This window comes from Festucalex cinctus, chromosome 21 (genome assembly GCF_051991245.1).
Source record: "Festucalex cinctus isolate MCC-2025b chromosome 21, RoL_Fcin_1.0, whole genome shotgun sequence".
NCBI lineage: Eukaryota > Metazoa > Chordata > Actinopteri > Syngnathiformes > Syngnathidae > Festucalex > Festucalex cinctus.
The window spans coordinates 4,486,042-4,513,797 of NC_135431.1; the positions used below are offsets into that span (position 1 = coordinate 4,486,042).

Below are 27,756 nucleotides of genomic sequence, written 5' to 3' on the forward strand. Positions count from 1 at the left end.
AATGCTGAAAAACGTAAACAGACTTTTTTTTTCTGATGAAAGAAGAGACTATTCTTTCTCTTAGGAGGTTTCATGTTTTACAGCAATAGAACAGAATATTCGGTGGGCCTTGCAAAGTCAGTCAAAATCCAGGAGCGAAGGAGGTTGTGTCAGGGAAAAAGGCTGCGAGTGAATGAGTTTAGCAGGGCACGATGTGATTGGCTGCTTGCAGAGTTGCACAAGCTAGTTGCCTCTGTGAATGAAATTGCTTCCAATTACCTTTTATCATTTTGCCGTCTGGCGAGCAGTTGTGTGGAGGAGGGAGCGACCAAAATGAACGAGATGCTGCAAATTCAGCCTTATTACTCGGGTTTATTTGCATTGAGAAAAAAAAAATGGTAACGGTGGGTACTGGTTAGCCCCAAGGACAACATCATAGCCCCATAGTTCTGTTCTAAAAATAGCTCACCAGTAATGGGACACTGAGATTTTTTTTTTTTTAAGAAATGGAAAAAATGCTGTTATTTATTGACATTTGTATTTATTTTTTTAAAATAAGCTCAATGTAGAGCTGCAATTTTATTATCGTAATTTTTTTGCCCACATCATCAGAATCCAATATTGGCTTAAAACAAAAGATTAAATATACAACCGTGCATTAGAAGACATATTTTGTTCAGTCTGACTGTGTGGCAGCACTGGTTGGAGATTCCAACTTTGAGGAAATTAATGTAAAAAAAAAAAAAAGCAAATTTTTTTGGTACAAAAAGCGATCGAATGTGCAAAAACCGCTGTAAAATATAAAAGAAAAAAAAATGTCTAAATCGCACAAAAACTAAGTCTTACAAACACTTGAGACTTGACTGTATTTATGTTTATCATTATTCATTTCAGGACAACAGATCAAATGGTGCCTCCTTAAAAAGCGCACACGCGATATTCCAATGTCACATCATAAAACAAAGAACAAGCAAGCGCAATAAAAAAAATGACGTCAGATGACGCAAATGCTTCCCACGATTCCTTGCGTGCACCGGGAACAAAACGCTCTCTAAAGCGGATTGCGATAACATTCAACACGGTTGTCCCATGTTTATGTTGACATGGCTGTTGCCGTGGCGACGCCATTCACGCCCCTGCCGAATTCCACCCGGTACGAGAGGGAAGCCTCAGCGACACAAACGCTTTCCGTCCTCCTGCTGACTTGACGAGCTCAGAGAAGACTTTTTTTTTTTTTTTGCCGGGAATTGATGAAAATGATTTATTGAGTTATGTCAGATTATTATTAAAATTTTTTTTGTTTGTTTTGGCAAGCGTTTGGACTTGTACAACTTCAGTTTCCTCAGAGGAAGAACACAAGGAGAACATTCGGGAATTGGAACGTGTCCCAGGATTCCCAGGCTGGGCCGGCGTGGCGTCACACATTCTGCACCGCCGTGTGCGGGGGCTATTTTTAGATCATGTGTAGACATGCGCACACTCACAGTCACACTTTTACACGTCAAACGCACGAGCACACAATACAGTGTGGCAGAAAAAAATAATAAGATTAAATAAATAATAGGTAGTCAGTCAGCGATTGTGCAAGTTCTCCCATGTCATTGTCGTCATAGCTACACTTCATTGTGAGAGACAGAAGGTGAAAATAAAACACTGGAAATTTAGGAATTTAAAAAAAAATAATTTTTTTTTAACCCAGCTCGTGTTTGGACGACAAAGAATGTCAAGTTGCATCCCAAGAACATCATCCCGACTGTTAGACATCAAAGTTGTTGTTCTTCGTTTATTGGCGGAAGTTGACGGTAACCATCGGCAACGCAAGATGGCTTCCCTCTGCCTCCAGTCGCGAGAACCGACAAGCAGTCCGGGTTGTTATCGCCAAGAGGCGAGCTAGCAACAAACTCGTCAATAAGAACAAATAAAAGATAATGATTGGTGGCAAAACCAGGTCCAGCAAGTAAAAACCCCGCCACAGTTTGGCGTTAGCTCCTGATGCTAGCTAGCTAGCTCACTAGCTAGCTCCCATGGTGCTCGTTTACCTGCTAGGGAGCTAGCTAGGGAGCTAGCTAGCTAGCATCAGGAGCTAACGGCAAACTGTGGCGGGGTTTTTACTTTCTGGATCTGGATTTGACATCTCTGAAAATAGCAATAAGGCTAACTGGTTCATGGCTTCCTCTCCCTCACTCCTGTTGCCTTCACTGCCCCTCCAGATCATAGGAAACTACAGAACTTGTGAACAATATGCTATATATTGTCGGAGGTGCGCGGTGAAGGTTGTTGAAACGACGTAATTTTGATGCAAGGACAGAAACGGGAGTCTATCACTCGGTACTGACCCGGTTATTGACGATTATGATGAGGGACGAGAAATCAGTTTCGTCAGTGTTTTAGTAGTCCGTTACGTTTTTTTCAAAGTTTCACGTCATTCGTTTTCTGACAACAAAACGTGCGTTCGCAGTTGACGGACAGACCAAATGCCCACTTCTGACCAAATATTTATTATTTACAAATACTTCTTTAAAAATCCTACAAAGTGATTTCCATGATTTTTTTTCCACATTCTGTGTCACAGTTGAAAAATTTAACACACTGAGAAGTTGCACAATCAGTGGCTAGAGCTGTCAAATCGACAAGTAATCGATTATCAAATTAATTGACAACTATTTTAAAAATTGAGTAATCGTTTTGAGACATTTTTTTAATTTAAAATTCTAAAAATCTGCTGATTTCAGCATATCAACAGTATTTGTTCACTGATTTTTTACGTCCTCCATGAAAGGAAACTGATTATCTTCTGTGTTTAATCAAAATAAGACATTGATAAACATCTCTTTTTACTTTGGAAAACAATGACCCAATCGGTAACATAGCATAACATCAATCCCCCGTTTTTAAAAAAAAAATCACTATGAGAATATGAAGTACAAAATAAACAACAATGACTGGTTAATAAACAGTAATAAGGGAAAAAAAATGCTTTTGTGATACACTTTAATTGATTGATCGATTCTAAAAATATTCAACAGTGACTAAAGACTTTCTTGACCCACTGTACACACTGACAAACGCCCTCCATCATGGACGCACACGCTGTTAGTGAAATCTCATACACGCACGCACGGTGCCCTCTGTTCAGCACGGTGACATAAAAAGTGACTCCAGAATCAGAGTAGTGATGCCGTCACCTTAAGAAAAACACGATGACGTCATCTGGGACGGGATTGGGCGCTCAATCAATCATATGAGCCTTCGGACACGCCCCCTTTGCTTCATTTGTTTACATGCCAACGAGGACAAGGAACACAGCACAGCCTTCCGATGATGAAAGATTGCGTACGTGCGTCAGGTGAGATGACATCATCGCCAGCCTTCGGTGCGAGTGACCTCAGCCCGTATCATCCTCGAATACCTAATGAGGGATTGACCCTGCCACCACACCCACTCCACCAATCAGCAGAGGCCGCTCTCGGCCAATGGCGCGCGGCAGCTGCCGGCACGGGGAATGCTCAATAATGCAAGGGAGCCGCCGTTAGCGTTAGCGCTCGTGCGCGGCGTGAAGAAGGGGGAGGTGGGGTGCGGGTTGGGATAGCGGGATAGTAGGATGATGGCGGATGATGTCATCGCCACGCGTCCGTCCTTCTGCCCGTACTTGTGACTCACCGGGATTACAAGCACAACAGTAAACACGCACTAACGACATTAAAAGCATCACTTGCGACCAGTACTTGTTTTGTTTATGAGTGACCTGTCACTGACTGGTGACCAATCCAGTGTTTGTTATGGTCAATCAATTAACTCATTCAATGCCAGCCGAGCTACAACAAAAATGAATAAGTAAATCTAGGCATGCTCGATTATGAAGAAAATATTAATCAGGATTAATTTGGTCATAATTGAAATCACGATCATTTGTTTTTTGTGCAAAACAAAGAAACTGTTTAAACACAAAAAATATTTACTCATTCACTGCCATTGACGGGAAAAGACGTCAAATTATGCATTTTTTTGCTGGTCTGGCAATGAATGTGTTAAGTCAAATAATTTAATTGAAATACTATAATTATGCAAGTTTCACCATTAGTTATTTTAAAATTAGTTATTTTAAAATAAAAAAAAATGTGCAATATACACATTTAAAAAACTCCAAATATTAATAATCTTTTATTTTTGTTTACGATTGTTCCAATTTTGTAATTGTGGAGTGTAACAATTGAAATTGTTATTGAATTTCGATTAATTGTGCAGCCATAAGTTAACCGGTTGGAGACTTAACTTGAATCTTCTCCGATTTCTGACGTCCTCCGTGACTTTTTCAAAAATCTGCTTTTACTCTGGAAAACAATCATGAACATTTTTGCCGATCTTCTGACGGATGTTACGCAACAAACCGGCCGATGAATCATAATTTATGTTTGTGCATTTTCTGCACTGTCATTTAATAATACATGGAAATTAAAACAAGTTTTTAAAATCTGATTCATAAATTAATCAACAAAATAACCAATAGATTAATCAATTAATAAAATAGTTGCCTCCCTAGATATTAGAAAAGTCACAAAAAAGTGGCAATCCCCAGGAAACAACGTGGTGCATTACATTGAAAAGTGAATAAAAACGTCCTAATTTAGAGTTAACGTGGAAAAAAGTGACGACCTCATTGTGACTGGCACGACTGCATCGAAACTTCCATTCATGGAAAGAAAACATTTCAACAGGTGACGGACTTGACTGGTCGCCAGGTCAACAACCACAGCGGAGTCGTGGCTGCTGAAAATGAGGATGACGACGAAACGTTAAATGTCATCGCAACGTTCAAAGGATTTTTTTTGTTTTGTTTGTTCTTGTGGAAAAATACCTGCAGGTTAAACGTGTTTTTGTCTGTCTGTCCTCCACGCCCTGAAAGAACGATTAGGAAACGGTATTGGTTTTCCATGCGCTGCCTGGAGAGGAAACTCTCGCTGTGACGTCATCCTGACTCAGCACTTTCACATAGTTTTCCCTTCCAAAACTATGTCATCCATACATATATTGATCTTTACATCATCATTTGTTATGTATTATGTAATGTAGTATATTTACAACGGTTCATGTCTATAAGCCTCCTTTTGCACATTCACATCATATTTAAGGTAAAAAACAAACGATGTCATAAATAAGCACTTTTCCAGTCTGTTTGAGCCATATGTAACAGTGATTTTTTTAAAACATCATTATAAAAGTTGTAAATTCTACAATGAATGATTTAAAAAAAAAAAAAAAAAAGGTTAATATGTGGGTGTCGAACCTAATGTAGCATAATTACATCATTCACCTATTGTGATTATTTTTCATCTAGCCATGACTCATCCAAAGTCAGCATTTTTTCTAGGGGTTTTTCCCAACCGTGCAATCTATAGGAAAAACAGCGACCCCTGTAGGCAGGACAAAGCCATTGCGTGTTGGATAATTTTAGTTGAAATGTATTTATTTAATTATTGACGATTTAAAAATGAATTTAGCATCTTAAAAATGAAGAAACGCTGAAATGATTCACTGACTACTACATGCTCCAGTACAAACATGACGAGGAAGGCTGGAGGACTTCTGGAATGTTCCCGTCAAACGAAGTCTGAAGTAAAAGGGCGACACCTTGTGGGAAACAACCGGAACTACATCCAAATACAGCCAAACTCCCATCCGGAATTCTATTCGCGATCAGAACCACGGAGACCATATATGAAAGCGATTGATTGATGACGTCACATGGCCGGAAAACGTAAGCCTAGCGTCACCGCTGGTTGTCATGGTAACAAAAAGACGAGCTCTAGTCGCCTCCCCAAAACTGGGTGGTTTCTTCTAAATTATTGTTTGGGGATTCTGTCAATTTTCATAAATTAAGACTCTTGGAAACTCTTACAAATAATATTTCTCTTTTAATGAAATTAATGTTTTCTTCCTGCAAATTTCACGGCAGGAAGTCAACAATCATCACCGTTAAAAGCGCCACAGAGCAGTTCCCGCCGATGCGGCGGCCATTTTGTTAAAAAAAAAAAAAAAAAGATGGAAAATGGCGGCCGTGTGTCCGGCACTTACCTGCCGCCTCTGCCGGGGGCGTCAAAACACGCCAGTCTTTCATTTCAAAGAAGACTCCATTTCCCATGGTGCAACAGTGCTTGCGATAATCCAGCTCGGCTCACGTGAGTCATTAGGAATTATTAAAAAAACAAACAAAAAAAACATGACAGTTCCCATCCTACTTGTGTACTTCCTGCGGTGTGCTGAAGCTGTCGTACACGTTGGCGGCAAACTCCTTCATGTCGTCGTTCATCAGAAGCTCCTAAAAGAAAAAAATAGATAGTTGTATTTAGTTTAAGAGAGGGCCAACATGTTTTTTTGTTTTTTGTTTTCGTTCATTTTTGTTTACTACCAGACATCAATGTATGATGACGATGACCTGAACAAAGTGTCCCGGTGTCTCGCTGCAGATGGTGTTGATCTGACCGTTGATGATGGGGATGATCTTGGCCAGCGGAAGACTGACGGACGACAGACTACACAGAGAAACACAGGATTACGCGTAAATATAACCTGTTTAAAAAACTAACTACATACGGATCAATCATCAGGTGCATTATCTCTCACGCACGCTGACCTGTGAGGGTCGGCGTTGTGGGCGGAGTCAGCAGGCGGCGCCGGCGGCGGGTGGAAGAACTGCGCCAGGTTGTCGAAGAGGCGGGAGAATCCTCGTTGCAGGCACGCGGTCAACACGACGCTGAAATCTGGACTGAGCGCAACGACGACATCGACATGCGTGTTTGTTAGCGTGTTCACCGGGATGAGGGAGTGGAGAACAAGGTGGCACAAGATGGCTACCTGTCCATCATGTCTCTGGTCTCGTTGAGCAGTCGGATGGTCAGGACGTCGCTCTCCGTCAGGCCGCACGCCTGAACGCAACGCCGGCACATTATTATGTAAATCAAACCTCCTCCTATATGTACAATTAATAAAACATTTGATATATCAGGTTTTGTGGTTTGTGCCTCTTCTACATTGGTTAATTGGTTTAATCTAAATATTGACTTTTTTTTGTCACATCAATTTTTTTAATTGAAAAAAAAAAGTTATTTAACTATTTTTTTTTTCTTCAAACATCCTTAAAAAAGATTTTTCAAAAATGGTGGAAATAAATTTTTCGAAAGAGTGAAAATGTTTTTTGCAAATAAAAAATTTATTTTTTAAATATCTTTACGAAAGTATTGAAAACATTCTTTAAAAACTGTTTTAAATAAAACAAAAAACTTTGACGTTTTATTTTTTTTTCTCTTAAAATATCCTTAAAAAATATTTTTTAAAAGTGGGGTAAATCAATTTTTCAAAAAATTGAGTTTTTTTTTTTGCAAATTAAAATAAAAATAAAAATCACATTTTAAATATTTATACAAAATTATTGAAAAAAAATGTCTAAAAAACTGTTTTGAATAAAACAAAAAAAACTTATTGAAATGTCTTTTTTTTCTTCAAAGATCCTTAAAAAATATTTTTCAAAAATGGGGGAAAAATTAATTTTCATCAAAATGTTTTTTGCAAATAAAAAATCTATTTTTAAATATTTTTTACAAAAATATTGAAAAACATTTTTAAAAAACTGTTTTAAATAAAACAAAAAAAAGATTTTATTTTTTTTTATTTTACTTTTTAATATTATTTTTGTCAAAAACTAAAAAAATAAAAAAAACAGTTTCAGAAAAAGCTGAAAAAAGAGAATCAGATTTCATACCATTGTATTAAAAAAAAAAATGTTTATAATAAATTTTAAGAATTTTAACCCCCCAAAATTTTATTCTCCTTAGAGGCTTCCACAGCCTAGTCTGCCATGTGTGTATGGACCTGATCGGCGAGGGCGTTGTCGTCGGTAGCCAACATGTACGAGGAGAGCGGGCGGCAGGGACAGGACTCCACCTCGGCTCGGATCCAACTCACGTGCTGCTCCAGCTCCAGCAGACTCAAACTCTGCTTCAGACACACGCTGCACACAAAACGTACAGTTAGAATACAAGTTTTCTTGAAGTGGAGTTGTTTTCGTCTTACCCATCCAGAGAGTTCTGCACCGACTTCTTCACTATGGTGATCAACTGTGTCAATCCTGCACAGGTAGAGTGACACAGCTTTATTAGTTGTGGATTTATGTAAGAAAACATCTTTTTAAAAACATTTGCTCATTAATTACCGTCGCCAAGGAGATGTTGGATGCTGGACAAGTACTGCTGCTGCACCTCTGGTGGCGCCTGGAGAGTCTGACAACACAAACACAAACACACAGACGTTCACATCTGCTTGTGACAGATGTTCTAAAAACACGAAACAAACATTTTCTTTCCTCTATTAAGCCATAGGAATTAAAAAGAAGGCTACTTCTGAGAAACAAATTTATGTATTTAAAGAGAATAAGGTTTTTTTTTTTTTTTTTTCAAAAAAAAGGGCGGAAAATTCTTTTTTTTCTTCTAAAAAGATTGAAAAAAATCTGACTTTTTCAAAAACGTTGCAGAAAAATTAAAATTTATCAAAATATCTGAAAACCATTCTTATGAAAAATTTATTTAAAAATATTATTTTGGTCAAAAATTTGGGGAAAAAAAATCTTAAAAACATTTGTTTAAAATCAAAATATTTTTTTAGTTAAAACAATTTCCAAAATATAGAAATAATTTGTTTTTGAAAATAAAAATAAAAATAATAATTTTCTGATGTTTTTTTTTTTTTTTTAAATAATAATAATAGGAAACATTTCTTTTTTGGCCCAACACAAAGGCAGGTATCATTGCAGACATCAAAGCTACTGTACAGCTCGTCAACCCCAGTTTGACAATTCGCATTCTGGAAGCTTCTCAGCACATTTCTCACCACGGGGGGCTTTCCCACAGAGTTGTCCAAGTAGAGGTAGCCTCCGATGACGTTGAGCTGGATCCTCAGAAGAACCACCAGCATGCACGTGCTGTACACGGCCACCAGGCTGCGCGTGAAACCTGCCGCACAGGATGCCGACGTCAGGCGAAAAATGAGGGTCAAGATGAAGGAACGCCGGCAGAGAGGTTACTTACTGATGATCTTCAAATCCTCCCAGATCTCCACTTTATTGGCCGGCCTGTCGGGATAAGGAGCGGACAGAAAATGTCAGCAGGTTCTAGAGCTATGTGAATAAAATTGAGAAAGGAGCTGAGTGACACTGGCCTGGTCTTCAGGATGGCGGTGAGGCTTTCCGAGTTGAGTTGGTTGACGATGGCTTCTCTCAGCGGAGGCAACATAGACACAACTAAAACACACACACACACACAGAGAAAAAATATAACTGAAGATGTTTGCTCCTATTACATCCTTATTGTTAGTGTTTACTTCCTGACCGGTCATGTTGCACGTCCTCTGGTTGCTCTCGAAGTGGAACTGACGCCTGGCCTGAGCGATGTACTCGGTGGCCTCCTTCTCTTGGAGCTCCCTGATCTTGGATCGAGCATATTTGCCCAGGAAGTACACACCTGGTGGGAGGGCAAAGTATTAGGAAGTATCATAGATTGACAGTAAAGGGAAATATCATGACATGTTGATGAGTTATGATGCAAAACATGTTTATATTTTCACTCATTTATAGACCAAACGTGTTGTATTAAATGTCATGTAGGGTATAGCTCTTTAGCTTAACACGACAAGGAAGTTGAGGAACATGTCAATGGAAAGTATGTTGATGTAGGGAGGAAAATTAACAACATTAAGCACATATTAACTACAAAAAAAATATCGTACTAGTGGACTATATCCTAAAGTCAAGAAGTCTAGTTACTCATTCACCAAGTGAATTTCAGAGTGTAGCATTAGCACACAGGCTAACAGTTTCTAGTGTACCTCCAACTACAGCTCCGGTGAAGATAAATTTCCTCTTGTGACGCTTCACGAAATTCCAAATGGACGAAAACATCCTCACGTACTGAGGAATGTCCCACGGCGTAAAAGTCCACGAAAAAGTCCGTACATTTATCTTTGGACGCGCTGTTCGAGCAACATGGTGGTTAGCTCACGAGTTTCAAGTCATTAGCTAAGCCACGTTAGCAGCATGCTAACTGTCAACGGCGTAGACGTACTACGTCATGTACGTGGGCGGATATGACGCCATCGTGGATGTGGCAGAGCAAAGCGATGGGAATGGTGGGGAATTTAATAATAAAAGAACAGATTTAAAAAAATATAAAATTGCAATTCGTTTTTATTGTATTTATAAATTAAAATATGATTTTAATAACAGAATTCCTGACTTTGTGGCTAATGTAATTAGAACAAATGGACACAACAAATGGCTCCATTAAAAAATAAAAAAATAACTACAACCAAAGAAGTTGCTATTAATGTATTGGTAAAAACAAACAAGCAAACAAAAAACATTTAAGTAAAAACTCAATCGTTTACAATTCGTGAAGAAATTTAATTATAAAACAGGTACGTCCAATTTTATATTCCCCTTCGATGCTGCTTCCGGGTATGAAACAATCCCATAAACGGAATTCCTAAGAATATAAAAGAAACATGTAAAATAATTATTTTATTGTTTCAAAAACTGGAAAAGAATAATTTTTTATTGTTTCCCCTTAAATTACCGGAAGTCCGGCCCATATTATCTTCCTCTTTATGAAAAGCCAGTGAAAAGAGCACATGGAAAAGTGAGACCGTTTTTGTTTTTTTAATATGAATTTTGCAACAGTCTGGTTTTAGAAACACTATGCGAGGTCCACTTGACAATGGTGGAGCCGTGCTTTAATGCTGATTTTTGTCCGACTGACGAGGAAGTCGCAAAGTGGATGGACTGCGCTTTTAACATGGTGAATTGACAAATCAACTCTGTAAATTGGGTGCGCACAATGCGTGAGAGTGATAAATCAAATTGTAGATTTAATCGTGTGTGTGTGCGCGAGCGTGCAGGCAAAAGATGCTCTGGACAACGGAGAAGTTCCGGTGGGATGTTTGCTGGTCTACAAGGACGAAGTGATCGGGAAAGGACGGAACGAAGTCAACGAAACCAAAAATGTAAGCGGAGTTACTCTGATTTGTAAAAACATTTCCATTGAGAGCTTGGAAACATAACGAAAGTAAATTGGGATTGTGCATTTGTATAATAGCTCCACTCTGTTGGTGGCCCGGATGTTGGTGTAAACAGTTCATGTCAGCAAGGATGCACTTTCAACTAGAGGCTGCTTTAACCATAAAAAAAAAACATAAAAACAAAAATTCACTTGGCTTATTGACATATTGTGCGTGTGATTGTGTTTAAGGCCACCCGGCATGCAGAGATGGTTGCTCTGGACCAGCTCCTGGATTGGTGTCACCATGGCAACCGGGATGCTAGGAGCGTGTGCCAGCAGACGGTTTTGTACGTCACGGTGGAGCCGTGCATCATGTGCGCCGCCGCGCTCCGCCTTATGAGTATCCTTAACAAGTTGTGTGTTTTAAAATTGTAAAAGGCTGGCTGGGTTGTGTTTTGTTTACCCTTGACCGTGTGATGGACATTCCGGTGGTGGCGTACGGCTGCGGGAACGAGCGCTTCGGAGGCTGCGGCTCCGTCCTGGACGTCTCCTCGGCTGAGCTGAGTCGCACGGGAACCTCCTTCAAGGTCACTACACAAGTTTACACATGCGTGTGCGTGCATGACAAATGACTCTGCACGTCTGTGTGTGCAGTGCATCACAGGCCACAGAGCGGACGAAGCCATTGAGATGCTGAAGACGTTCTACAAGCAGGAGAATCCCAACGGTGAGCATAAAATGGACACCAGCCACAATTATTTTTTATTTTTTTAACCATTTCCTGTTTCTCTTTCAGCGCCCAACCCCAAAATGAGAAAGGAGTGACACATATTTTTTTTTACTTTGATAAACGTTTTGTATTCATCCTCTATTTTTTATTTCCAATAAAAATCGAAACTATCAAGTGGCATGTTTGAAAAGGGCGCACTTCATATGCACTGCCAGCAGGGGGCGCAAACGGATTAATTTGCACTTTTGACCGCCGCTTTCACGTGACATTTATGTTCCCATTCTGATGACAGCAAACGCACCTCTACTCAAGAGTTATTAGCATGCAAATGTATGCAGAGTATTCGAGCGTTTGGATGTCACCTCACAGAGGAAGAGAAGATGTGTTGAGGACAGAAGAGACAGCGCGTGCACACGCTTGTCACATTTCAAAACAAGCGAAGTAATGTGAGATGTCACATTTTGGAAAGGTGAGACAACAGCATACGCCAAACTAAGCAAGATTTGTCTTTTATATTGTAATGCAGACAGTAAATTGTAGTTCCTTGCATGTGTTTATTTATTTTATTTTTTTTTTTACCCGGCAGGTTGACTTCTGTTGATGTTATTCTTGTCATTTCTTTTTAGACTGAAAATAAATATTCAAAAATACAAATGTTATGTGCTCTACCAATTTGCCAGGTGCTGGCACGAGAATTAAACATACCCGTTTTTTTTTTGTTGACTTTTTATTTAATAATAATAATTTTTTTTTAAAGCGGTTGACTTTTTGTTTGTTTTAAAGCCTGACTTTGGGGTTGAGTGACTTTGGAATTATTTGATATTTGAGGCGTTTTTATTGGGTTTATTTTTATTTTTTAAATTAATCATTTGCCTTACAGGTGTTTGACTTTTCAAGGTGTTGGACTTTTGAGATGTTTCACTTCTGCGGCATTAGGCTTTTTCGGTGTTTTTCGAGCGTAAACGGGCAGAAAAGACAACAAAATAAAACAAATTTATGGATTTTGGATTTATTGATCAAGTTCATCATGTGACCAATCATAACTCGAGTTCAGTAACTTGGTCAGCATTCCGGTAAACATCAGAGCCTGACCCGATAAATATAAATACGGTTTATGTGCAGAGTTCAGCATCCTATGCATGTTTTTTTTTTTTTGCCATCACCAAATAAATAAATAAATGAATCTAAAACTTAACTTGACCTTTTTGACCCATCTTGCCAAAGCATCCCACAATGTCATACGGTATAATATGTCATCTACTGTAATCGAATATATAACCTATGTGCTGCATTCCACAAACTTCAATAGCGCCCCCTGCAGATCAATGATTACCACCACCGCAACCAAGTAACACGGAATGAGAATGGAAGATAAATATGAAGCAAATGTATGCTAGGAGATCAACATTGTTGCGTCGTCAGAAGAGTCCAGCGGTAGCTCGAGATAAATTGAACACGCTCGTACCACAAATCGTCTCGTAAGTCGGGTCACTCGTATCTCAAAGCATTTCTGCACATTAAAAAACGTAACAGGAGATTTGGAAAGCCTTCATCAAGACTACGAGCCACAAGGAGATGTGATCAGCATGGAGTAGTGGATAGAGTGTCTGGCTCGCAGTCAAGAGGTTCTGGGTTTGAATCCCCTCTCATCAGGCCTTTCTGTGTGGAGTTTGCATGTTCTCCCTGTGCTCAAGATGCCCGTTTGTCTAGATGTGCTCCGCGACCGGTTCAGGGTGTGTCTCGCCCCTCTTTCAGTCAACTTTGACCTAGTTGCTCCCGTACAAAAATGGCGGCGATGTTTTTGAGCCAGTCCGTCAACACGTGAGGGCATCATGACAAAAAAAAACGTCACAACTGCGTAGCCCTCATCGTGACCTTTCATTTGACATACGACTCCGTGTGCTTTCAAGAACATTCATTTGGACCTGTCCATGAGCAAAAGGTGTGTGTGCACCTTTCTGTGTGTGTATTTGTACTTCAGTCAGTACTAGAGACCTTTAACATGACATATGTTTTCATGAATAATCATTTTGAAATACAAAAAAAAAAAAAAGTTTAAAAGAAAATATGCGTCTAGTTTCCCCATTTCCAGGCTTGTTGGTGCTGATGGATGGAGTTCAAAGGTCACAGCTCTCCAGTCCTTGTGCTCTCCTGGTGGGCGGAGCTTGTCATGTGACCTCACGCGCGCCACTCCACTGGCACGCACGACTGAAAATTCACTCACCTTTGACCTTTGCTGCGGGGAAAGAGAAAGCTTTAGGAAGTTTGGGTCACTGTGTGTGTATACTTTTGTATGTTTGTACTTGAGTCAATTATGCATGTACCTGTGTGTGTACCTTTTCGTGTGTGCATGTGTTTTTGTAAAAAAAAAAAAAAAAAAAGTCAATTCGTGTGACAATTGCCTGTGTGTACACCTATCTTTGCAAGAGTGTTTACCTTTCCATGTATGTGTCAGTAGTAAGTACCCATGTGTGTATACCTTCTAATACCTAAGTGGAGACCTGTGCGTGTATGTGTATTTTAAGGCTCATGTATTTGTGAGTTCCTGTGTGTGTACACCTTTGTGGATCTTTATCTTTCCAAGTTTACGTGCTTGAGTACCTGTGTGTACTTTGTGAGTTTACCTGTTTATATACTTTTTTTTTTATGTGTGTGCACGTCTGTGCATGAGTACCTGTGTGTGTTGGTCTATACACTTTTTTTCCGTTTGTGTTTATCTTTCCAACATTGCATGAATACCTGTGTATACCTTTTGTGTGTATGTGCTTATGTGCGTACCTTTCTGTATACATTTGTCCGTGTGTGTGCGTGTCCATGTATACACTTTCTTGTGTGGGTGTTTATCTTACCAAATTTGTGTGAGTACTTGTGTGTATACCTTTCTGTATGTGTATGCGCCTGTGCAGAGGTATCTTTCTTCTTGTGTGTGTACCTTTCTGTATGCATTTGTGCTTGTGTGTACGCGTCAACGTGTGTATACCTTTCTGTGTGTGTATGCGCCTGTGCAGAAGTATCTTTCTTTCTTCTTGTGTGTGTACCTTTCTGTATGCATTTGTCCTTGTGTGAACATGTCAGCTTGTGTATACCTTTCTGTGTGTGTGTATGTGCAGAAATATTTCTTCTTGTGTGTGTACCTTTCTGTATGCATTTGTCCTTGTGTGTACATGTCCATATGTGTATACACTTTTTGTGATTATCTTTCAAAATTTGTGTGAGTATCTGTGTGTATACCCCTTTCAGTGTGTGTATGTGTCTGTGCAGAAGTATCTTTTTTTTCTTTTGTGTGTACCTTTCTGTATGCATTTGTCTGTGTCCATATGCGCCTATGTGCCCGTCTGTTCACCGTTGTGTGTGAGTGCTATTTTCCATGTTTGTGTATACCTGTGTTTGGCTGACACCAGATGTAGCCGTTGAGTATTTCCCCAAGCACGTAAAAGACGCAAATGACGGCAGTTAGCGTCGAGAAGAAGACGAGGCGAGCGAGCGGCGTGATGCGCTCCAGGATGGGGTACACCCACATGCCCGTCACCTGGTGCACCCAGTAAGTCCTGCGCACAAAACAAGGCGGTCGGCATAAGGCGTGGCGGGACAGGACAGGACGTGACGGGTTGAGGACGGTTCGTACCAGAGGATGTAGCCCACCCCGAAGCAGCAAATGGCCGCCAGGCCGCACGACCTGCTGGGGTAGCGATGGTGGGTGGTGCGCATCTCGATGATGATGAACGGCAGCACGGTGGTGTGCTGGGAGGGAGGGGAAAAAAAATAAATAAATCACGTACTTTAGCAAGGATTTGGTGCATCATGACATGAGCTTCATCAGACATTCCTGCTAAAAAAAAAAAAAAAAAAAAAAAAAGAAAGAACCCACACAATCCTGAAACAAACCAACTTGATCCGTTTGATCAAGTCCAGGCCCAAAAGCGGGAATATCCCCGACAAGTCAAAAGTTGAAGAGGAAGCAAGCAAGTCGAGATTGTTTTTCCTGTCCAATGTTGTCATTTTCATTCTTCAAAAGCCGTCATTGTGTCGACTTCCAAGCGCCACAACGCATTCTTGCCTTTTTTTTGCACAAACAAATATGAAGACCTCCTGCGGGGATTTGACAAGGTCGCGACGACGACATCCCGGAGCGCCGACCAAAGAAAAGGCCGACGTCTCCCTTCAAGGGGGATGAAATGATACCTTTGCCTTCTATCATTGTACGCACGCACGAACACACCTAGCCCCTTGCGGTCAGTGGTTTTGCCCAGGCAGCCATCTTCCTTCCCCCACCCACCCCTTTGGAGAGCAGCGGTTCAATCCTGTGGTCACGAGCTAAAATTGGGACAAATGACATCTTTTCACACTGTCTGCTCAAAATGGGGATTTTCTACTTTTTTCCTGGTTTGTCTGGTGTGAGTCAGCTGAGGCTGTCAACATTCCCAGATGAATGCGGAAATTTATAACAATTTGAAATCATTTATAGTTTAATAAGTTGTTTGATAAAAAGGTACATTATATAAAATGAATAAAAAAAAAAAACGTTTAGCATCCCTCATTGCTTAAAACAATAAATATCATCACCCTCTTAAAGTTTTTTTTGGGGGGAAAAATTTATTATTTTTGCCTAAATCATCTCCTCATTAAGCAAAAGGTTAAAAAATTTTGTGTTTCCTAAAAAATCTGAAAAAAAAAAAAAAAAAGTTGCCACCAACTGCCGTACTCCAGATTGCAAAACGGCTTGAACTCCGAATGAACTCGTGTGAAAAACGACATTTCGGGAAGGTTCTGAAGTTGACATCTCGCCGCAGACGTTAAGGAGCTTATTTATTTGGCACTCAACAACCGACAACCGCGCGCACAAGTGCAACACTTTTCAACTCCCTTCCTGCTGGAACTCCTTTCAACTGTTAACGCCTCGCAGTGGAAGTGAGGACATATTAACACATTTGAGGATTATGAAACACTTTTTTTTTTTTTTTAAATGATTATTCCAGACCTGCCTTTCTCTCCCCATTTTGACATCACCCGACCACTCCCTCCAGCAATGGGAATAATCACACCGTTGCCACGGCAGCCGGCGCAAACACTCCACATCGATACCATGGAATACTGCTAAATATTTACGACCAGAGACGTGACACGCTAACGAGCACACGCGCTTGCAGGTTGGTGGTGCTCCGATTGTTTTGGTCCTTGGCGAGACCACCGTAGCAACCACTTGCCTATTGCATCACTTTCTGGAGAGCAGGGCGACACCTTGCACGCACACGCACACACACACACACACACACACGGGGGTGTGAGCGTGCGTGTGCCTGCATCGTCGCGGTAACAGAAAGTTGGCGTCTTGTTTGCACGACTTAATTCAAATTCAGCCTTTTTATCCTGATCAAATTTATCTGTAATAAATTCAAATGTGTTTAAAGTGTGTGGGAGGGGGGAAAAAATTACTAGGGTTGGGTTTAAAAAAATAAAATTAAATAAAATGAATGAGTTAATAATTAAATAATTTAACCAGGTAATGCTTCCGCAAAATTTAAAGTGGAATTTAATGTTTGGAGATTTTTTTTTTTTTTTTTATATTATAAATTATAAATACGTTTTTGGGAGTCAAGGACAAAGTATTAAAAACGTATTTATTTGTTTTTGGGTTTGAATGATTTAATAATTAAATAATTTGGGGATTTTTTTTTTTTTTAATTATGTCCTTGATATTGAAGAAGAATTGATGTTTCATAATTAATCAATATCGGACTGAACTGAAATGAATCGAATCGGGGAAAAAAAAATCGAAATTGAAACAAACTGAAATCTTCGAAAAAAAAAAATTGAGGAGATTAGAATCAATACCCAGTCCAATAAATTACCACTTTTTTTTCTAGACGAATACCAGTACAAGGACCCCCCCAAAAAATAAATAAATTTTTTTTTTTTTTAAATGACTCACCATGCCATGGTTGAGCCACTGAGGGATGAAGTTGTCCAGCAGTTTGGGGTAGACCAGTTCTCTGTCATACAGGTACAAGGTCCAGAAGGTGAACACCACAAACTGAAAACACACACACACAAAAAAAAAAAAAAACATCAACAAATGTATATGAACAATTACAACCAACAAAAGTAGACGACAACTTCAATAAAGAACACACTACGCCTGAAAATCCTCGGGAAAAAGTCAAGCACGATGAGATTTGGGGCACAAAAAAAAAAAAAAAAAAAAAGGGAAAAAACTTTCCACATACGTCACCCGTCGCGCATTCGTGTGCTCACCGCTCCAACGGGGAACGCCAGGACGGCCATCATCCAATCCCGCAGGCCAATCAGCTTCCTCAGCTGCCTCTCCTGCTCCCGGTTTTCGCCGGCTTTGGTCAGCAGACTGGAGACGTCGATCAGCACGCACACGGCGAAGAACACCGCCTGGATCACCTGCAGCGACATAGGACGGGGCAATACGACAGAATCCAATCACGACAATGGGCAGGATGCACTACGACGAGGGATATCGAGTGTTTTAGAATCGGCTATTTGAGTAATTGATTATAAAAAAAAAAAAAAAAAAAAAAAAAAGATTTTGCATGAACTGACCGAGTCAAAAACAAAATAAACGGCAGAAAAGGGAAAGTAGTAACTGCAATTTTTACGGGTGCAAAATGGTGACATCCGGTAGGCCTGTGCAGTTAATCGAAATTCAATTACAATTGCAATTACATTCCATAATTACAAAATTGGCATCATCGTAAACAAAAATAAAACATTATTAATAAATAAATATTAATAATAAAAATTTAAGTTGTTTAAATGTATATATTTGCACATTTTTCTAATATTTTTAAATAACTAATTTAATTCAAAAAAAAAAATCTTGTTTGGTCCAAAAGAAACTTGCATAAATATACTAGTTCAACAAAAATTGTCTTAATATTTTTTATTTTTTTTTACATTTAAACATGTTCTTGTTTTTGCATTAAAAACTAACGATCATCCAAATCATGATTTCAATTATTAACAAATTAATCATGATGAATATTTTCTTCATAATCGAGCAGCCCTAACATCCGGTACATTTTTTCAAAATAAAATCATTTTTAAGCCTTTTTTTTTTTTTTTAAGGTAATATCAGTTAAGTTTGAGATGACAAAGTTTTGGTTACATTTAAGGTTTAAATTTGAGATACAACATATAATCGATTAAATCGACACCTAATCGATTATCAAATTAATCAACAAATATTTTTACAATTTATTTGTGCATTTTCTCCACTGTCAATTTGTCATATGCTATTTTTTAATCAAGGTTTAGAAATTGTTTTTTGTTTTTTTTAAATCCAATCAATCGATGATTGGAAAAAATAATCAACAGATGAATCAATTATTAAAGTAATCATTACAAAAACTTCCTTTTGATTATGGTACGACTCATAGATGAACTCAACTGTCAACGATCAAATCCTGAACTGGCAAGGTGCGTCTCACGTTAGCTTGCCCGCTGCAAAAACGATTACATTTCAATGAGTGCTGAGCTAGCGACGCAGCAGGGAGAAGTCGCAGCGTGGTCTCTTCTTTCTCGCCGATCAATAAATGTAGAAACGGATCAGCGAGTAATCGGAGCCGCTGGGTCAAAACGGCGCTCCGGCTAATTGCGGGCTGCTACACAGCAAAACCAAAAATAAAAAAAATAAAAAAAGTTTGTGGTGTCCCAATTTACCATTTACCATACACTATGAACGACATCTTTTATTGCTTACATATACTGTAGAAAAGCTTAGATGTCATGTTGTGGTTCCTGTTTTTGTGTTTAAAGTTTTGTTGTTTCCAGGGTGCTGCTGGCAACAATCGTCAACACATCGTCAAAGAACCACAAAGACCTCATGCGAAAAATATGACACAGCAAAAAAAAAATATTACGAGGTTCGCCGAGAAAATTGGAACCATTCGTCGACATCCACACAAATCGACACTGACAATGAAAACCCAGTCCTGCAGACGTTAGCTTAGCATGGCGGAGGACCAGTGAAGATAAAAACAATCGGCGTCTTGTTCGCGTGAGAGCGTGCATTGTTTTCACAGGCTGAGTTTTGTTTGCGCTTACTATGATGCGTGTCAAACTCTAAATCGGATTTGACATCACTCAAAGTTGCGCTTCAAAGTTTACACACGAATTGGTGAAATATGAGTTAGGGCTGCACAATATATCGAAAAAATATCGATATCGCGATATTGGCCCTTGCAAGATGCATATCGCAAATTTTATGCTTTTTATATGAATTTGACCAGTCAGATTTTAACTAAAATGTGCATCGCCATCCAATTGTTGAAAATTATTAAGACATAATTACAATTAATTAACTAAGATTACATTAAGGTTGCTTATTTTGCCGCATGAAAAATGTTTTTCTTTCATTAGATAATAAAAATGTAATTTCTTTAGGTACATGTTAAATATCGCAATAATATCGATATCGCTATGTTCAGCAAGTATATCGCATATCGCATGTTTTTCCAATATCGTGCAGCCCTAATATGAGTCATTATTTTTGGAAAACATGACAAGTGACCCTCATTCATTTTTCTTTATTGCTATGTTGTTATGTTGACAACAGCTCTGTTTGAAAAAAGCAGTTGTTTATTTACATTTTGTACAGTCGGTTAACTTTTTTGTTTAACACCTTTTGAATAAGCACAAAAAAAGGGTGTGGGGCTAAAAAAAAAAAAAAATGTGAAAAGTATTTTAAAAGAAACTGCTCGCCAAACTGGTACCGAACCGCGAGTATGCGGGGGTCCTCCGTACTGACGCCGGTTTCTCTCACCTGTCTGTTTATCTACCTGGCACCGCAAACATATATAGTAAAAATTAAGAATTAAAAATATCATTACACGTCTTAAAGGATACATAATAGGAGGGAGACATGACTGAACAAGAAAAAAAAAAAAGTATACAAAGGGAGGGAAAAAGACGAAGAAGAAATGTGGCTAACATGTTAGCTTGCTAATAGCCGCTTGGCGTCAGAGGAGGCGGCGCGTTGGGCACATCTTTCCCCATCACACCTGCTCCTGTTCGGCTCACCTTACCAACACCTCCAAGGTAAGAACCAACGACGTCGTTTCGCTCCACTCGAATTTGATGTGATGGCGAAACAAACACGCGTTTGATTAAGCACGCGGCTAAAGCTAGCCGGGTCAGAAGCCGAACCGGAAACCGAACTGGAGCCGAACTTAGCCGAACGGGCTCACCAGGTCGATGAAGGTGAGGAACTTCCAGCTGCCTCCGTACGTATGGTGCGCCGGCATGTCCAGAGCCTTGTAGTGGCACAGGATGGAGAAGTAGGACATCAGGATGGCGACGCGGAGGACCTGCGACGGGATGAGCGCCATGATGCCCGCCCAGCCCAGCCCAGCCGCCCGCAAATCTCTCGGTTCCCTTTTTTGCCTTTTTTTTTTTTTTTTTTTTTACCCCCGCTTCACTTTGCGCTCCTCCGCACGTCTCGTTTCGCCTGATCTTGCCTGATGCCGTTTTTTTTGTTTTTTTGTTTTGGTGCGCCTTTGCTGCCTGCTGTCCCCGCCGCGCCTCTCTTGCCTGCCTGCACCCAAGTGCGAGTTTTGAAACTGCTTCCGCGTTGTGCTTGTGACGATGAGGATGATGATGCTTGAGCTGGAGGAAGAAAAAAAAAAAAAGGACAAAATAATCCGAGGATCTTTCGGCAAAGCTAGAAAAATAACGCCACGTGGGATTTTTTTATTTTTATTTTTTTTAAGATTTTCAAAATACTACACCTGATCCTGAAAATGTCACTCATTTATTTTGTACATTTTTTGTAAAGAATTTAAGAATTAAAGCACAACAGGTAAAAATGTCTAAATCCTTTATTTGCATTTTGTGTCTTTAATATACTATCAAATTAAAAAAAATGTGGGTTGATAATTAATATCCATTCAGATTATTATTAATAATGTATTTATTATTTTTACAAATAAGTCTCAGATGTCTTTTTCCAAAATGCACACAATTTTTTGTTGTTCTGTTTTCCTTTGTTTTCTTTTAAATTCCCTTGTCATTTGATAGTTGTTTACTGTCATATTGAGAAATGTGTTGCAAATAATGTATAAGTTAAGTGACTGATTTATATATATTTGTCAATAAAAAAGGTGAGCCTAATGCTTCTCTGCCTTGTTGTTAAACTAATACATTATCCAACTTTAATTTGTCCCGTTAACTCAAAACAGTTGTACCTGAAATCATCTTTTCCCATTTGAATGAATAGAAATGCCATTAATCCGTTCCAGCCCCTCACGAAATTCTTGTAATGTGTATTTGAGCAAGGAAAAATAGCACACCATATATGGTATTTTAGGAAAACATACTGTAATAATGACGTCATTGAATAGAGTTAAAAACATAATGAAACCGTTTTTGTCTACAACTGCATTAATGGGGTACCGCACAAATGCTATTTAGACCCCAAGGCCACGTGACTTCAGCAGCTTGAACCGGAAGGATGTCAAAAAGAAGCCATTCACGAGCCATGTTTTTAATGCTGAGCTGCTGGAGTTCCCGCCTTGGCCACCTGGGGGCAGTATAAAACAGATTCCGTTCATCGATATCTCAAGGTACCACAGTACAAAATAAATTGGGTCGGAACTTGATCACAGAGCCAGCGAAACTTGTAAGTCAAGGTAGCGCTGTAATATGTATGCAAGGCATCCATTTTCTATCTTATCATTCCGAGGAAGTCATCCATTTTGTTGTCAAGTCCAACCATTGGATCAGTTCATGAAATGTTCCAACTTTCAGAGCACTGAACCAGAACTTCTTGTGGATTCGGCGGCGCGGAACCAGATGGCCATTTTCCCCGTCAACAAGTGACAAATGAAGTTGAAAGTGACCCAAGTGCCACGGAATTCTTGTGTTGTGGTTCCGTGCCACGGAACACGACAGAGCGCCGTCAGGGCGGAGACGACAGACGAGCCGAAGACAGAGTTGACCATGACGAGACGCGTCCTCGGAGACGGAACTCACCCTCCAGTCGACGCTCGCTTGTTTGGACCGCCACCGTTTGGAAACCGCTTCATCCTTTAAGCCACGCCCACACCTGGCTGCGAGTTTCAATTTTTGACTATTTGGAACTTCTAATGAACTTAACACTGACTTTTTACTTTTAGACATTTTTCGCATTTCAAATAGGGCGCTTGAAGTTAATGCGCTAATCGTGTTTTAGCACAACATTTTTGGTCTTCTACTGCTCGTTGTTTGTGCTATTCCTGCTGTACCCATCATGGCCTCTTAGGGGCAGTGTTGCGCACACATGCAGATAACACACCCACAGAAAAAGACACTAGTTTTTCACAGCGTAGATTTATTTATTTATTTTTTAATTTTTTATTTTTTTTATTTTACCGTGACCGGTAATTCGCCATCTTTTTTTTTAGCGTAGATTTTTTTTCTTACAGGAAATAAATCTATTTTCTTTTCTTTTTCTTTTTTTTTTAAGATCAGCATTTTTGTGTGAATATTTAGTATTTAAATGTAATTTGTTGTTTAATTTAAAAGTGACCGTTTTAGTGTACGTGCCCATATTGTGTTCATTGTTATGCTTGATTGTCCAATCATTGTGTTAAAAAGAGTATTTAAAAAAATCTAATCAGCATTTAAATAGATTAGAACATGTGCACATACTTAGCAACTAATTTTGAATTAAATATGAGAATGAATCACAATCAATTTTCATCGATTGACAGCTAATTCCAGATCACAATGTGTCAGTACCACTGGTAGCCACTGTGGGGTGCTGTTCACCTCCATTTACGTTTAGTCTAATTGAAGATGCCCTTTTACACAGGTAGTGTGAACTTTAGCCTCCAGCAGTTATGTAATACCCGCGGCCACACCTCGATAAAAGCGCGTGGGCGCGCGCGCGTGCGCGCGTTAGGCAAGTTTAAAGAGACAGCGCGGATGGATGGATATCATGGATTAGTGCATGGAAAGATGTTATGCAACGCGTAAATATCCCAGTATGTTAACGAAGGCGAGCCGCCCACCGCTAATCCGTGGGAGTCTGCAGAAGGTGTGGTCGGGAGCGGTGTGTGTATATGAGTAAGCATTATTCATCCGTGAGCTGTCACAGGAGAGCTTTTGTGTTGCGTTCAGGGACGAGAGCCCGAGGCGAGCGGCTGTGTGAGCACTTGTTCCTTTTTTTTTTTTTTCGCACTTTCAACGTCTTTGCAATGACGACACTTTTGGCAAGCGTGCACTGTTTTTTTTTTTTTCACCACACAACTTTATGTGTACCTGAAATACTGCAACTCGCTTTATTCTCGGATTTAATGAATGTATTTACGAGCCACTTCGTTAGGTACACAAGCTGATTAGTAACAAAATAGAAAAATAAAGCTTTTTCAGAGATAATAGTAACAAAACAGAAATATATTGTAACTTGTACGTTATATTGACTAAAAAGAGATGTAACGGACCGTGTCCCTATGTTTTCATGCTAGATAGCACTAGCTAGCATGTTTACATACTTTACGATGCAGGTGTATTTTTAAGTTTTTTTTTATTTATTTTTTTTATGTCCAATTAATACGGAAGTGTACTGCATTCACTTGAAAAAAAATCTCCTGTTTTTCTGACTACATTTTTTGGGAGCTTTGTTTTTTTTTTGTATTTTTTTTTTTTTCATTTTTCTGAATATTTTTTTTTCCTGTTTTACTGAATATTTTTTTCTGCCATAAAAAAAAAAAAATATAACCTTGAGACCCTTGTGAGAGGAATAAGCAGTCAAGGAAATGGATGGATGGATGGAAAAAAGAAATATTCCGAAAAACAGGAAAAAAATATAATAATAATAATATAATATATATTTTTTATGACAGAAAAAAATATTCAAACAGAAAAAAATACACAAAAAAAACAAAGTTCTCCCCAAACTATTAGTCAAAAAAAAGAGTTTTTTTTTTTTTTTTGTGAATGCAATACCCAATGCCCTAAATTAGATTTCAGTCTTGCCATGTAATCTGCTCAGGGCCTTCACAATTAAATCCGGGCCCATGGAGCTATATTAGCAATGGGGGACGCTTATTTATTTACCCAATCGCATTTCAAATTCGTCTTCCCAAGGCTAGCAAGCTAACCCTTGATTGTCATCAGCGTTTTCTCTCCGTCTTCTGATTGGCTGTTCAAAGCACGTGCTACGTTTGGGCCTCGCTAACGTCCGCTTGGGAACTCGGCGCGAATATAACAGCTCAGCAAGTTCCCGCATTGGCGCTTGTTTTGCGTCCGAGTCAAACAACGAGAGCGGCAGCTCAAGCTGCAGTCGTTTGAGACTTATGACTCACATGACTCAACATCTGGCAACGCGGCCACGCTTGGACTAAAGGAGGGGAGGTGGCGCAAAAACAAAAAAAAAACACACCAAACGACGTGTGCACGGCGGGAGAGAGTGACAAACCGCGACGCTCACCTTCCTTCCCGCGTATGGAAAGCAGATATGCAAATGGCCGCCTCGCCGTCGCCATGGCGCTGGTTGCCACGGCGTCACCGCTGACGAGGTCATGCACCGATGAGCCTCTTATAGGCCGAGGCAGACGTTAATCCACTTAGAGCGAGCCAAAACGCACACACACGTGCGCACGGAGCACCTAGCTTTTTTTTTTTGCGGGTGCGCTGTAGGGAAAATGACAAGGTTGTCGCCACAAAAGCTCATTGGAACGCATTGTGACACATGCACACACACCGCAGTTCGTTTACGACGTGCGACTAAAAGAGGAAAGTTTTGGTTTTGAGATGCTGACTTGGGGAAAAGACGCCGAGATGAGAAATGGGAGTCACACGTGAGCTTAGGGAAGTGAAAAAAATCATAATAAGGCAAACAAGGTCATGTAATGCCCACGCATGTGGGCAAGGAGAGCCGCAGCTGCCGTTTGTCGAATGGGACGGATAGTCAAACGCATAAATTGAAAATTGTAACAAGCGCGAGGGGCTGTTGTGGGCCACAACTCGCACGCAGACGCTCACACGCAGGCCAACCCGATTGCGTCACTCACTTGGCCACGCCCCCAACAGTATTGTACCTCACGATACAATACGGTCCGGTAATAAATCCACGACAATCTCCGATAAAACTACTCAAGACATAAACTGCTGTTTTTTCAATGAGAAAAGTTGATTTTTGTCGTCTTTGCGTACTTTTGTGTATTTTTTTCATTTTAAAACAAATACTTCTTCTGTGAATGAATTTTTGTCAGTCAGTCACACAGTCAATTTTTCATTTTATAAACTGTGAGAATTTTTTTGTGTAACATTGCAAAAGTAAATAAATAAAATTACTCAAATATTAAATCCAATTAAATCAACATTAATATTCCACAGAAATTGAGTGCTTCAAAACATAAAATATGTTAAAATTGAAGATATAATACACATTTCTCATAGAAACGTATGCAAAACTGACTCACTTGCTGGACAGGATGAATGTCTTCTTCGCCTGAAGACTTCCGTAGATTTCCCAGCCACTCTTATGAGGCACTCCCCCTAGTGGCTTGCCAAATAATTGCTCAATATGTAATGGAACAATGGAGCCATTATAGTGGCTGCATATGAACTACAAATATCGCGATACTTGCGTAGGTGTATCGCTAATCTATCGGGAGACAAATTATCACGATTTATCACGATATCGATATATCGTCACACTCCTACATAAAAGTTTTTTTTATTATATTTCATTGTTTTTTTTGTTGTTGTTTTTTTTCCATTAAGTCTCCGCGCTCCTTCCTCCATCCTGACTCGGAGACATGTGGCGGGTCTTCACCCCACATACCAGACTGCATATTTTTGGAAGCCCCCACCCCGGGGAACTCTCCCCCCCCCCACACCTTCCCCCCTCCCCTTCCCCCCCAAAGCCCCAGTAGCTCATCTTCGGATGCCTTCGGAAATCCCCTGACCTGAATATTTGACCCACTGTCCGTCCAAACATGAGATTCCGACTCTCGTTGACAGGACGGATCGTTTGACGCTGAAGTCACGTTGGCAGATCGCCGACACATTCGCGGAACATTTTTTTTGAAGGACACACGACTCTGCCCTCCCGCTCAAATTTAACAGTAACGATATCACGCACCCCCCAAAAACACACGATCCGTCTCAGGTGGCGGCCATTTTGATACTCGCTGTCGACCGAAAATAACATCGCGGTGCCTACGGGCTCATGCTGCATTCGAGGAATGAAGGAAGTAGGACTTTTTACGACCTCTGACCAGGAAAGTGCACTGGAATGCCATTTTGGAGTGGGAGGTCCGAGGTACGAAGTTAAAGAGACACAGCGTGATAGGCAAAAAAATAAAATAAAATAGTTAACACAATTATAAACATACATCTCTTTATTTATTATTATATTAATTTAAGTATTCGAAATGACAAACCGTAACACAACTTGATTTCTACTACCTGAACCAAAACAACAAACAATTTATCGGATTCAGCCATCTTTGTTGTTTACATTCGCCTGGAACACTTTGCGGTCGCAACTGGTTCAACCAAGTGGGATTAATCCGATTTCCCAGCTTCCTCGAATGCAGCATCGTCTTTCGAATGTCACATGACCGAACTCAGAAAGCAGGTGAGCTGTGATTGTTTGGTTACCGGAGCCCTTAGTCACTGTGACATCATTATCAGTCGACAGCAAGTGACAAAATGGCCGCCAAAATGGGCGGATTTTGCTGCTTTATTCATACTCCAAAAACATTATTATTAATCAGAATGCTATGACTAGATTAGTGGGAGTGTTTTATGCAACATATTGTTTGGAATATTTTTGACTAGACTTCCTTTTTCAAAATAGAATTGTGCTGTAAATAACCACATTTGTTAGATTGTGTTCGATAAACAATTGTTTAAAAAATAGACATTTTAGTCAGTCAACCCTTTTTGCTTTATAAATACGATTTGGGTTGGAACGACCAGTGAGTGTTTGAAAAGATACACAGGAAGCAAATGCAGCCAGTGAGACAGTCAGTCAGACAGACAGGTCGC

The 27,756-nt window shown here is 39.7% G+C and overlaps 3 protein-coding genes across 4 annotated transcripts; 1 reads left to right on the forward strand and 2 right to left on the reverse strand.

Moving 5' to 3' along the window:
* Positions 1–5,866: 5,866 nt before the first annotated feature.
* Positions 5,867–10,100, reverse strand: pex3 (peroxisomal biogenesis factor 3). 2 transcript variants are annotated; one of them, XM_077511352.1, is made up of 12 exons: positions 9,853–10,100; positions 9,357–9,488; positions 9,187–9,268; positions 9,057–9,100; positions 8,860–8,981; positions 8,186–8,252; positions 8,047–8,101; positions 7,846–7,984; positions 6,832–6,902; positions 6,611–6,742; positions 6,386–6,509; positions 5,867–6,295 (listed from the first exon to the last, which is right to left on the reverse strand). In XM_077511352.1, the coding sequence occupies exons 1-11, from the start codon at positions 9,923–9,925 to the stop codon at positions 6,392–6,394; spliced, it is 1,035 nt and encodes a 344-aa protein (XP_077367478.1). In that variant the 5' UTR covers positions 9,926–10,100; the 3' UTR covers positions 5,867–6,295; positions 6,386–6,391. The 2 variants fall into 2 exon arrangements, with proteins under 2 accessions (XP_077367478.1, XP_077367477.1); XM_077511351.1 differs by having other exon boundaries at positions 6,413–6,509; positions 9,853–10,098.
* Positions 10,101–10,478: 378 nt separating this feature from the next.
* On the forward strand, positions 10,479–11,921 carry adat2 (adenosine deaminase tRNA specific 2). The gene is made up of 6 exons (XM_077510819.1): positions 10,479–10,820; positions 10,921–11,025; positions 11,271–11,421; positions 11,502–11,608; positions 11,676–11,748; positions 11,818–11,921. The coding sequence occupies exons 1-6, from the start codon at positions 10,740–10,742 to the stop codon at positions 11,844–11,846; spliced, it is 546 nt and encodes a 181-aa protein (XP_077366945.1). The 5' UTR covers positions 10,479–10,739; the 3' UTR covers positions 11,847–11,921.
* Positions 11,922–12,744: 823 nt separating this feature from the next.
* On the reverse strand, positions 12,745–25,247 carry aig1 (androgen-induced 1 (H. sapiens)). The gene is made up of 7 exons (XM_077510818.1): positions 25,187–25,247; positions 20,964–21,381; positions 18,004–18,159; positions 17,681–17,782; positions 15,377–15,492; positions 15,133–15,299; positions 12,745–13,987 (listed from the first exon to the last, which is right to left on the reverse strand). Exons 2-7 carry the CDS (start codon positions 21,102–21,104, stop codon positions 13,968–13,970), a joined length of 702 nt encoding a protein of 233 aa, XP_077366944.1. The 5' UTR covers positions 21,105–21,381; positions 25,187–25,247; the 3' UTR covers positions 12,745–13,967.
* Positions 25,248–27,756: the final 2,509 nt, after the last annotated feature.

Bases quoted from the DNA above. Each gene is read 5' to 3' on its own strand.
- aig1 (XM_077510818.1), bottom strand. From the start codon at position 21,104: ATGGCGCTCATCCCGTCGCAGGTCCTCCGCGTCGCCATCCTGATGTCC. The intron at 15,493-17,680 runs GTGAGTCATTTA...CCTCCCTCCCAG, and splicing joins AGTGGCTCAACCATGGCATG to CACACCACCGTGCTGCCGTT. The intron at 13,988-15,132 runs GTATACACAAAC...CTTTCCCCGCAG, and splicing joins CTGGTGTCAGCCAAACACAG to CAAAGGTCAAAGGTGAGTGA.
- adat2 (XM_077510819.1), top strand. From the start codon at position 10,740: ATGGTGGAGCCGTGCTTTAATGCTGATTTTTGTCCGACTGACGAGGAA. The intron at 11,026-11,270 runs GTAAGCGGAGTT...ATTGTGTTTAAG, and splicing joins AAGTCAACGAAACCAAAAAT to GCCACCCGGCATGCAGAGAT. The intron at 11,609-11,675 runs GTCACTACACAA...CTGTGTGTGCAG, and splicing joins GCACGGGAACCTCCTTCAAG to TGCATCACAGGCCACAGAGC.
- pex3 (XM_077511351.1), bottom strand. From the start codon at position 9,925: ATGTTTTCGTCCATTTGGAATTTCGTGAAGCGTCACAAGAGGAAATTT. The intron at 7,985-8,046 runs GTAAGACGAAAA...TTTTGTGTGCAG, and splicing joins GTGCAGAACTCTCTGGATGG to CGTGTGTCTGAAGCAGAGTT. The intron at 6,743-6,831 runs GTAGCCATCTTG...CGTTGCGCTCAG, and splicing joins ACCAGAGACATGATGGACAG to TCCAGATTTCAGCGTCGTGT.